Below are 13,096 nucleotides of genomic sequence, written 5' to 3'. Positions count from 1 at the left end.
CAGAATGCATACAGACGTTTAACGTATTGTACTAAATGTAGCTTTCACGTTGAGTATATTAAAGATACGAACAAATTACAAACATTTTAGTATTTATTAATAATATAAAAATTATTATTAATAATATAAAAAAGAAAAATATGTCTGCGCGTTTTCAAATAGAAATAGAACTCTATAAAGCAATACGCATGAAAGGTCAGTTTTCTATCCTTGTAAAGAACAACGGTTATGAAAGAAGTTGATTTGTTCATGACCACACTCAACTACCAGGCTTTGTTTTCCCAATTAAAAGTTGCCTTATTTTAGGTGCTGGATCAATTACAAACCCGACAGGATTGACTCATGGCTAAAGTAACAGAATAAATTATGTGCCACAGGCGGATTCGAGATCCCAGGCTCGGGAGATAGTATAGCGCCTTACTCACTGAGCTACTCCTTTTCCTTATTTAGGTGATTAACTTACTTTAAACATTTTTTTTAATTTTTACTAAACCATAGTGAGTAGAAATAAAATAAAAAGGAAAATATTTATGTGGTCAAAAGAATTCATCCACGGAAATAAATAACAACAAAAATCTAATTTGAAAAATTCTTATAAAAAATGTTTGGACCATAATGAAAAATAAAAAACTGCTTTCATTAAACCTACAACGTTTAGTCGTAACATTGTTGACTTACTTGCTTGAGCACAACGGAGTAGATGTGAGCATAAAAGGCAGCCATGAGAAGGGCTGGACCGACAATAGTGCAGAAGTACAGGAACACGAGGAAGTCATAGTCCATGACTTTGGTGAAGAGGCACTTCTCCTTCTCTCTCCAACCATCGTCCGAGTACCACCCGAAGAGCGGGAGGAACCCCACGATCCCTCCGGCCAACCAGCAAGCCCCTATTATATCTACAACACATTATAATTAATTAGTTATGTGCTATAATAATTCAATTTTATAATAATTAATTTTAAAATATATAATTTAGGTTTTGAGGTTTGTTGAGGCCAATAATATGGTAACATTAGAGTTATGAACACGAAGTGGTGATTTTATTGAACATAGTATTTAATTAGTATTTATTTCCATGTGCATAATGTTTAATTATACATTAATTTATGAAAAATACCAATAAATATTTTTTAAAATATTTCTTTATTTCATAGTAGATGATTTAATATTTATTGTAATAAAATGTGCTATGGTGTTAGATCAGGTTGCAAAAATAAGAGCTTTACGAAAAGTTGAGGATAAAGGATAAAGAAATAAAGGATCTATTAACAATTAATGGGTCAACAAGCAACGAGTACAACTTGAAAATCGGACAGTTCCGGCGTCATTATTAAGTTTGCTCTAGGAGTATACGATTTCTTATAAGGTGTAATCTCTCATTTTTGGCATCAGAGGGTTCTGTATTGAATAGAGTAAGTCCTATTTCCATGAAGTTTAGTTTCCTTCTCCGTTGTAGGATCGAAGACTTAGCAAAACATAGCCTTAGAAGGAGTAACAATTCCTAAATTGGGTTAAATAATCAGTTCTAAGGTACAGATAATTTTTCATAAACGGTCGGATTCTAGTTTCGAACTGCTCTGGGCATCACGATACTCTGTGTAGTTATTGAATTGTCAGTCCATTTTCTGTATTATATTTACTTGTTATAAGTCATTCGAATGGATGCTCTGATAGTACAAGAGCCCAAGAGGAGAAAAAAAAGGCAGTTATCTTACCCCAAGTTTTGATTACTTTAATGAAAACTATGTATAATTAATAGTCAAAATTGATAAGTCAATTGCCAAGTATAGGTAGGGGAATAAAAAATGGCGGCTGTTTCAAAACGATAAAAAAACATTGATTTTTCATTCGGAGCTCTATATCTTAAAAAGTAGGAATAACACAAGAAAACCAATGAGAACGTCATTTAAAGAAGAGTAAATTTGCTAAAATATGACCCCTAATAGAGTTATTTACGTTAAATAGTCTTCGAGATATAGCTTTTTAAAAAGCAACATTTCATAAAAATGTTGTATGGGACGTACTGAAAGATTAGTAGTTAGTGAATTTATTTTGAAAAATTTATATCTCAAAAACTATTTGACGAACAGACGTCTATTAGCACTCAAATTAAAGCTAGTTTAAAGAGATATAATGTAGTTTATGATGTATATCTTCGTACAAGTAATAGTTTACATGAAATCTGCTGAAATAAATTTATTTAGAGTTGTTCGGACAAATTTTCATTTGCCAAATTCATATTCATGTGTGAATATCATAAAAACTACAACCTCTGCGAAGATAAGTGTAATAAAGTACTTTATAGTAAGATAAATATCTTTTATTACATTATATTTTATTACAACTAGAAATTAACATTTTGTGAGTTTATTTTGTCAAATATCATAAAAACTACTACTCCTACAAAGATAAACATAATTAACTATTTTGTAGTAAATTTAACAATTAGTTTATAGAAAATTAGTTTTTCATAAATCCAACTTATTGTCCAAACAACTATTAACCAATTTATTTTAGCAAATATCATGAAAACTACTATTACTACGAAGCTAAAGGTCAGAAACTTCTTTATAGTTCATTAAACTAGCTTTAATTTTAGTGCTAATAGACATCTGTACGTCACATAGTTCCTGAGATATAGAATTCTCAAAATAAATTAACTAACTACTAATCTTTCAGTAGATTTTTAAGAAATTTTGCTTTTTAAAAAGCTATATATCTCGATAACTATTGGACGTAAATAGCTCATTTAGGGCTAATATTTCAGCAAATTTACTCTTCTTTAAATAATAAATCTCTTAGATTTTCTAGTGTTATTGGTAGTTTTTAAGATATAGAGCTCCGAATGAAAAATTAGTGTTTTTTTAAAGGTTTTTGAACAGCCGCCGTTTTTATTCCCCCTACCTATACTTGGCAGACTCATCAATTTTGACTAGTAATTATACATAGTTTTCATTAAAGTAATAAAAAATTGGGGTGAGATGACTGCCTTTTTTTCTTTCCGGCTCTTGTACTGTGAGCAGTATTGTAGCGATGCTTGGCTGAATGCTGAGTTAAATCAAAAACAAGTGCTTAATAGTGGAGGGATTAAGTTCCGAATAAAATAATAATAAATAAGACGCAATATACGATCATTTACGAAAATGATGATTATAGGGTCGTTCTATTATGAACAGACCGTTCGAACCCGTTGCAACGGACCTGCTTCGATTACGGCCAGGGGAGTTGACTTTTATTTCTGTGGCGGTAACATAAAATGAGCACTTGACCTCTTACTATGGTTAGAATAAAGTGGCAAACTGTAGACAATCTCTCCCCTCCCCCGTAAGTCATAAATAACAAGACAGGAGGTCATTAAGAAAAATGTTCCAACTTGAGCCAAAACAATCATCAAACGGGCGCAAGCGTAGTACGATTTTTCTGTCCCAAATCGTTTTTACTGCATTGTATATATCACATACTTGGTTGTGCAGAGAATCAGCCTGTTCTACCACTTTCCTACAGAACAGTGAAATCACTTATAAGCGCTTATTATAAGGACAGGACAAGTGGTAGACACAAAGTTCAAGCGGAAGGAAAGAAGTGGGAGAGCCTACTGGATAAGGAAAAAAGAATCTCAGGCAATCTTAGCAGAGCTGAGAGAGTGGCCTGTTTTCGGCTAGTGACAGGACATGATCTGCTCCAAAAACACCTCCAAAAAATGTCCTCTATGCAACATGGGGGACATGGATGGGGACCATCTTTTGGCGTGTGTTGGTCTGGTGGATGTTGAGCGTGATACAGACGAACTAAGAGGACGAATAAAATTGTATTGGGCTGCGAGAAGGAAAATGGCGTAATAGCCCACTTCCTGTGGCGTAGGGAAAAAAAAAAAATATATATCACATACATGTACATACTACATATATCATAAGGATATGTAGATATTAATAAGAATACTTATTATTTTATATGTTTTTTCTAATTATTAAATTTATTTATCTTGTATTTACTATCAAAAATATTATAATAAGAATTGTAAAATATCCCACACTTACCGTTCTTTACCGATGCGACTTATTGTTACTACCTTAAACTTAAGAACAACACCTAAAGATTTTGAAAAAAAAGTAATGTGATGAGTCTCGTGGTGGGATTAGTAATATTATAATAATAAAAATTAACTATTATGGTATTTTCGACTTGAAATTCAGAGCCGCAAATGCAGAGCCTGGACTTGATGTAAAATATTACAGCGGACCCTCTCTCACTCATATCCCCCAATGCTATTAGAGCTTCAAATATTTTTTCTTACTACAATTATTCAAAACTCTTTTCTGAGAAAGTTTCAATAATCATATCAATATTCTTGCTAACATAGACTCATCTTAAAAACTTTAACTAAAAAAGTCATAGTACTCTCATTAGACTATAAACAATACAATGTATAATAAGTACATAAAATTAGGTATACTGTTAGAATATGATAAAATTACGTGATATTAATGATTAGTAAAGATTGTTTTTTTATTTTCATATGATTGTTAAAGAACTTATTGACTTTTTAGCCTTTTAAAGTCCACTCTTATCGGGTTCCCCGGAAACTCGGTCCCGGAGGATTTTGCTCCCTCGTTCCTTCCTGACGGCGGGTCTGGATACATTGCGTTATCTTGTTGAAACAGTTCTCAATTATGACCTATTGAAATCGCCTATTGTTGGTATAAACCTCCATGCACATGCCCTATCAGTTAACAATAGGATAACGAATAATTGACACATTAAAAAACTCATAACTTTTAATTTTTTTCAGACATTCTTAGTATCCAGCTGATTCTTTGCATTGGTAATAAAATTGGTATACTTTTATGGTCAACAACTTTAAAGTCAGTATCAGCTTGACCAGATATTTAAATTAAAATTCTATAATCCCTCATATACATAGTTGGCGAAATAATTAGAAGAAATATTAGCTTAATTGGAGGATTGTCTAGATCAATCGAAATTAATGCTATATGTTAATAAATCTAAAATAATGCTTTATAATAATAGTAATAATGAAGGCCTAACAAACCCGAACGTTCAATGCCGATACTACCAATTGCTTTCTATATACATACTTCCAGTGATGCCCCTCTAAACCCAATTCTACTAAATCAGTTTTAACGCAATCCTCTCATCTACGCTACGGTCTACCCCTCGGACGTTTACCCGTCGGTTCAGTGTTTATTTACATTTTAGGGATCCACTGGTTACTGAACCACACAACCTTACACATCCATCTTATACGCTGCAATGCTATAACATGAATTATATTTACCGGGTGTAGTTCCCTTAATTTAGTGTTAAAATAATGGTTTATTGTCAAGAAAAAGAAATAAGGCCCAAACTAAAACGTAAACGTTATATCTGGAAACTAATTGGAACATACTGTTCTTTTGCACGAAATAATTTTTTTTTTTATTTATTTAATATAATTTATATCTGTACAAAATAATAATAAATAATAATCCATACCTTTTAAGGCTGTAGAGAAAGAAACTAGGTTTTCAATTCACGTCTAAAAAACTTGAACAATTTTGTTATTATTCTTATTGTATAACTGGGAGCGGTTATCGGAAAGTTGCTCTTTAGGAATCGGATATCGTTTAACATTAGTATTCTGGCCGCTCCGAGTGTAAAATACTTTCTCAATAGGTAGAATGGTTTTGAATTTCGCTATTCGAAATTTTCATGCATCCGATCAAAATAATATAAACATGTTTATTGAAAACATTTACGCTTGATAGAGGGCATGATCCCATTAATTCTCGTATTTCTCCTCTCCAAAAACCTTCTATATAGTCTGTTATTTTCAGAGAAATGAGACAGTTATATATTCACGTTACATTTGAGCACCTCCAGATCCTCTCTTTCAATGAAATGAGCTGAAATTCCGTATATGGGACTGTTCCCTGGAAGAAAAATGACAAAAAGTAGGGTCAAGTCAATATTTCTCCTTCTAAGTCTTCTTAGCATTATTGTATTACAAATTTGAATGTAATCAGAATTCTTGTTAGAGTAGACCACCGCAAGGCCTCGACATTTTTGTTCCAGGCCATTTCTTTTTAAGGTGTGTACATCTCCACAGTCCCTGCAGAAGAGCTACAGGCTCTTCCATCTCCTGAAATCCCCACAACTCTCACTAAGGCTGAAGCTGCAAATCTACAAGGCGATAATCCGCCCGACTCTACTCTACGGTGAACCTCTGCTGCGTCACCTCTACCAAACCACGCTTGAAAAGCTGCAGAGCTATCAGAATTCCGTTCTCCGTGGAACAACTCTACAGAGGGCCAGAAACACCACCATTCACCAGGAACTCCAGCTACCCTCTGTGCCGGAGGATATAGGCCGAAGGCACATCAAATTCTTTGATGGGGTGAAGGCCTGTGCCAACCCGCTATTCAGAGAAATCACCCCTCCAACAAGACCTGGGAGGTGGCAAAGCACAGTCCCCTTGGTAGACATCCTCGCCGACGGAAGGACTTCGGGCTCTGCAGCTTAAAGTCATCACACCACCACCATCACCAGCCGGAATGGCCTCTCCATTTCTTTTAAGCCCCCAGCTATCATGCCACCAATGTATAACCGCCTTCAGCGGACCATGTTTGCTCATCTTATAATGCCATACGGCAAACGAAGATTTAATGTTAATTGTATATGTATGTATTATATTATTATTTATTCTGTAACCATATAAAAAATAAAGAGGTTTGAAAAAAAACAGTCCCTGCAAACTAACAGATTTTGTTTGGTAATGTTTTCTCTCCCTACCAGCACCGCAATAGATAAAACACTTATCTACAAACCAATTTTATTCATTATTGAGAGAGTCATTTCTTAATATATTAATTCTTGTGAAATTTATTCTTTTTTTATTTAATTTAATTTTCATTTTCCGACGTTTCGAAGTCTTTTCACATCATTAGCATAGTAATATATTTTCTTTAGTTTTTTGTTAATTATCCAAAAAAAATCGTCCCTAAAAATGGTTTAGGTGGAAGGAAAAAGATAAGACCTCCAAACGTACATATTTTCAGTCCACAAAATTACTTTTAAGAAGGCTGTTGAGATACGAAAACTAAAAAACTTCCTCCGGAGGGGAATACAATTTTTTGTCTACTTTTATACTTTCTGTGCCTGGAAAGAGCTCTATAAATCGAATTTTTTTTTTATGATACTGTAAGTTTGTCGCTATGATGAAAATAATTACTATTTACTGTCTTTTAGATCAAATTGGTATCACCAGAAAAATAAAATTCTTGGGACTCACAAGCAACGTTTTAGTTCATTTTTAAATCCCACCAAATAGCTTTTTTTAGTTCATTCTGTCCTAAACGAAGATAAGAAGTAATTGATTAAACTTTGAAACTAGAAAACAAAGTCTTTAAGGCAAATACAATTTATGGTTGGGCACACAAGTAAGGGGAACGATGCCTCAGGTTTGGAGTCGAGTTTCAATATAACGAGCTGCTAAACCCTTGTTATCTACCCCTTAGTACCACACTCAGAAAAATGGCTGTCTGTGGAATTTTAGGGGTTGGAGGGCAAATTTATAGTCGTTTACTGGTGTCTTATAAGGGTTCTCAAATCTTTAATTTTTATCACATGCTTATTAATGGCCAACAAAGTCCAGGATAAAGTTTCAAAAGATAATTCAAAAATTTTTATAAAATTTAATTATTTTAACTAATAAACTTTAATGAAATATATTATTACTTTTTAAAAAATGAATTAATTTATATATACTGCGTATTTAAATTATTAAATTTATGCCCTTAATGAATATGAATGAATGAATTTTAAAGACAAGATTCAATTGCATGAAATTTAAAATTACTAAGATTATAGTAGACAAACAATCATGAGAACATGTTGCATTAGTAAATAAACCAAATAAAAATAAGAAACAAATGAAATAAAGCTACAATTATAAATTGTACATTCAACAAACTTTAAACCACTACTTATATTACATCACTCCTATTTTTGTTTAAATTTACGTAAATTATTTATCTTAATAGACCTGTGATTGAAAAAAAAAATCGTAAATTATTGTATCAATACTTTATTATGGTATAAATATTTTTCAGTAATTATATCAATGAGATATAAAGTGTATATATTCATATGTATAATATACATATATAAAAATATAAAGTAATTGTTGATCTTGAATTTCCATAGCGCAATTAAATATCTTACAGGAAGTTTCTCTGTAACTAAGACTCCTTAGCTGTATCAAGTTTCTGAAGCAAACAACTGGCTACTGCATCCAAAAGGTAGCTCTATTCAACACCAGAGTGACGCTGGTATTCTAATAATTTTATTTATTCTAAATAATTTAATATAACAAATGAAATTGATTAATCTATTTAAAAGTGATCTTTTTTTTTTTTTTTTTACTTTGTTACTTCCCCCACTACTGAAGGTGATATAGCTACTGTAGGAAGCGAAAACAATTTTTATACTCAAAGTCAAAAATTTTCATTCGCGTTTTGTATTTTCGTGTAGGTTTCGTGACTGACTATAAAGAAATCAAATACTAAGGGTACGGTGCGAACGTTAATCCAATTATTATTGAGTTTTAAAGATTAGCTAATGTGTACTTGAATGGTCCCATGTCAATTTCATTAAATTTCTTCCACTATTATTGATTACGCATAAGTATTTTCTTATTTCGAAAACGACTCATCCGATTGAGCCTTAAGTGAGAAAAAATATATACATTTATAATTATTTAATAATAATACTAAATACTATTGTTTAAATAAAATAATTTGTATCCATGTTAAATCTTAAAACACTCTTATTTTTTCTTTAAAAGTCCAACGTTTCGGCCAATCCAGTCATCCTCAAAGAAAATCTATTAAATAAGAGCTTTTATTAAACATTCATTTTTAACAACCAAAATTATTACTAATAAATTGACATACCTAATTTTTTTTTAGTTATTTTTATTTATTACTAAATTTACACCTTATATCTAGTAATTGAAAAACTTTTTGCAGGCTATTCTGGCGAGGTCATTAATTTCAGTCAAATCACATTTTTTGCTATATAAATACTCAATGTATTTTACATTTGAACGTATTATTTACTTTAAGTAAAATTATTATGAAACGTTTTGTTTCTCCTAAATACAAGGATATTTAAACAAGGAATTTTATATATCAATCTTTTTTAATTTTTTGTATATATTTTATCTTTCAATTTACTATAATAAATTTTAATTTTATTCTTGGGTCGGTAACATAAGGAGTGTTCATTAACATCGTAATCTTTAAATGATTTCTGTACATTTTCAAATAATAGCTTTATTGATTGAATTAAATCCATAAAACTTCTTATTGATTGCTTTATTATTTATTCATCCGATTAGGACGAAAGTTAGAAGAAATACATACAATTACAATTATTTTATAATAATACTAAATTTGTAAATAAAAAATGAATGTTTTTTCAAATTCAAGATTTCAAAGGAATGTAAATATTTTAATCCTATTTAATACTTACCAATACTTCACAATTCCTTTAGAGCATTCTCTTAAAAAAAAACCTCAGTTTAGTTGTTTGCTTCAAAGAAGAAACATGACAGTGTCCTGTGAAATTCTCCTTATTGTAAGGCATTGCTTGAAAAAAAAATTCACAGCCGCTGAAGCAACTCGTGAAATTATTCAATATGAAGGAGAAGGTGTCCTTGACCAGCGCACAGCGCGGCGTTGGTTTGAAAAATTTAGCAGTGGAGATACGACGTTGGAAAGGAAGAAGGGCTCTGGGCGACCATTAATGGATATTGATGAGGTTCTGCAGAAAGCTGTTGAGTCAAATCCGTCCACAATTACTCGCCAACTTGCTAGGGAGTATGGTGTGTCGAAAGATACTGATTGTCGTCATCTATGCTCTATGGGGAAAGTAAAAAAGAGCAGTAGAATGGTCCCTCGCGTATTTACTCCTCAGAAATGAGCTAAGAGATTACAAATTTGAGAAAATTTAATGAAAAACCCTTCTGGTTCGAACTCCTGCCTGATCCACCATATAGTCCAGACCTCGCACCATCGGATTACTACTTGTTGCAATCCATGGCCCATTTCCTTTAAGGGAAAAGAATTTGTTAATTTTGCGGAAGTTGGAATTCAGGTCCAAAAGTTCTTTGACAGCCACCCCAAAGAATGCTATCAGCGTGGGATCGAGCAATTGGCTAGCAGATGGTTATTTTTTTTTTTTGTACACGACATTATATTCAATCACTGACAGGCGGTGACTGTGGGATATTTGCGACAAGAATTTGGAATTCTTAAGACATTTCAATCCAGTCTAACGAAAGTTACTTAAATTCATAAATAATACTTAATATTGTTTTGTGTAACAATATAGACTGCTAATAAATTTCCCGTTTTTTTATGAACAAAAATATTTTAATTAGGACGTTCTATGCAATCACTGCTCGTCTCAAGTTTTCTTTTGAATTATAATAAGAAATAAATACTCCAAGGTGATATAAATCAAACAATTATAACCGCAATGTAAAATTTAAGTATACAGGCGGTATAAGGAGTACGGAAAACTATTACTAATGTCTTCATGCATAGCTAGTTCTAATAAAGCTATGTACTGCATATGCATAAGATTTGTTAAGGAAACAATTATGCTTATTAATTGTATGAGTTGTGAGCTCTTCGAGCAGTGAATGATGATTTATCTGAAGGTCCAGCAGTTCCGACTTAACTTAGATTTCTGTTTGACATCACAGCACTCAACGAATAAATGAATATTATTATTAACCGGTTATGTTTCACTTTTCCCGGTACTTTACATGATATAGTATGAAGGAATATATTTACAATAATCACTAAAACGGGTAGCGCTTAATGGGTAATTGTGGAAAAGGTAAGTTGTATCAATACAATGGACCTTCTCCATATTTAATTTCGAACAATTTATTTATTTTTTTCAATCGCTTCACGTTATAATTTGTTCCCAATTTCAATAATAACAGTTGAATGGGATGGTAAAACTTCAATTATGTGCTATCGAACAATGTGGCCCTGAGCTTGACGAATTACTTCTCTCCATTTGAATCGATTGCCTCCATGTCGCAGTCTTGCAACTTTAACATAATTGACGATATTCTCGCTTAAGACAGCTCTAAGCTTCTACATTGCCACGTAATCACCGTCCTTAGTACTTTTACCACTCTCTAAAGTTCTATCACAGCTTCATCTTGGTGAATCTCTTATGAGCATTAGTGAAGCATAAAGAGGATTATTTGTATGGAAGGCACAGTAATCAGCCATTATGGGCTTAGCATTTCCATCGCTTACAAAGTTTTTGTTGATCAGGGAAGATCCAAAATAGGTAAAACATAGAAAAGTTAGTGTCATTAACGCGTTCTTTCCTAATTTCATGTCTTCTGGTCAATAATTTGAAGGTCCATTCTTGCTCTTTTTTTAAGGATGGTTGCACGAGATTATTTTTTTTCTAAAGTGATATAGCAATCCTAGCCACGATGCCAATCTTATTCGCAAATGCACAGATTTACTACATCCTGCCATTCACCGTTTTGCTTTTGAGGGCTTCCCAAAACTTCGAGTTGGACAACATTAAACGTTGTAGCTGAGCCTCCGACAACCTGCCTCTTACCAGTTGTGATTTTAAAAGGCTTGACTGAATTTGTTTCTAATTATGCAGCATGTTTCATAGTCAAATCTGTTGTAATTATCTATCAAATATCAAAGCAATTTTGCAAAAATTATAGACGTTGTAGGTGAATATAAATAGTGGGGCACACTGGAAATGAATCAGACATCCTCGAAGCCCCTAAAACCGTCTCTAATGGGCAATAAAAGGTACTCCCTTTCTTCTCCGAAGGCCTTAGAAAGAGTACATTACTATTTTAGTGAAAAATACGACAGTTGTGAAGTATTTTTTTTTTTTTAATCATGTAGGTAGTTTGAACAAAAAAAAAAAATGATAAAAACTTAAAATGCACGTACTAAAAATATATACCCAGTCCTTCAAGTCAACATTTTTTTTTTTTGTTTACCCCCTTCTGGCCATTTTTAACATAGGGAAAAAGGTCGAGTTTTAATTCCTAGGTACTGCCACGAAATAAAAGTCAACCTGCCTTGGTCGAGGTTGCTAAGGTTACGCTTTAGCTATCTCGCCTACAGTGGCCTCTAACAATTTTTACATTACCATTCTATTATGTTACGATGAATAAACTTATATAATATTATGAATTTCGAGCTTATTCGAATACAAACATAGATATGAGCCCTGACGGTCCGTTGGTGTTTAATTGTTATAAGTATAGCTTCTATATTACAGAACAAAGAGCGAGACTAATTGAACAAGGCTGTACTGGGAACTGAGGTTGACTGTCCTGTTAATGATTGTGCACGGATGTTTGCCGAAGAGCTCTTACCAGTTAGGAAACTGATCAAGCATCTATTTGGTTTTCTATACCTCGCTCTGGAGAAACTCTAAATATAGACCATGCCAATGGAAATATACCGACAAGCCTACCGTCGTTTGTATTCAATCGCCTCAGCGGCAATATATTTAGAGGGTCAAATCAGCATATTAATTTCGCAATGTATTGTTATAAGTTTGCGTAACGATTTGCGAACACTTTGGATCGGACGTGTTCAGTTAGTTCTGATTGGATACAACTCGCCCTCTTACCGTCAGATGCCATATACGCTGCTGCAATTTAAAAACCATCGCCTGCCTATGACCTTCTGCCGAGGTCAGTCGCTGATTAGTCATGCTTATCTAAAAATTGGCTAGTGGCTTTGACCCTGCTTGATAGTCATCAATGGCTAAGTCGTCCTCAGGTTCAAGAACACAAAAGAATCCGTACTTATTCATATTAAAGTTTGTCTTACTTCTATCTGTACATTGGAGGTAAAAGACACGATGTCCATTTTTTACCTATTTTTAACATACCTAGAACCACTGATAATATTACCTTAGACTAATTTTGAAGAGAGGGTCATGATTTAAAAAAATACTAAGTGTATTTTCATTTAAAGAGAGATCTATCCTCTTTTGGTATGTCTGCATTAACAGATCGGCC

The 13,096-nt window shown here is 32.8% G+C and overlaps 1 protein-coding gene across 1 annotated transcript in view; it reads right to left on the bottom strand.

Annotated features, from left to right (window-relative positions):
- AdoR (Adenosine receptor) overlaps positions 1–13,096 on the bottom strand; it is a 140,172-nt gene that overhangs the window by 22,007 nt on the left and 105,069 nt on the right. The window contains exon 2 of the mRNA XM_014433943.3: positions 679–896. Coding sequence (XP_014289429.1) covers positions 679–896 — 218 coding nt within the window. The remainder of the gene's footprint in view (positions 1–678; positions 897–13,096) is intronic.

Source organism: Halyomorpha halys, unplaced genomic scaffold (genome assembly GCF_000696795.3).
Source record: "Halyomorpha halys isolate HHAL.00 unplaced genomic scaffold, Hhal_1.1 Scaffold1282.1, whole genome shotgun sequence".
Classification (NCBI taxonomy): domain Eukaryota; kingdom Metazoa; phylum Arthropoda; class Insecta; order Hemiptera; family Pentatomidae; genus Halyomorpha; species Halyomorpha halys.
Note: the sequence above shows the minus strand (reverse complement) of the source record. Positions and strands in the feature narration are given on the sequence as shown.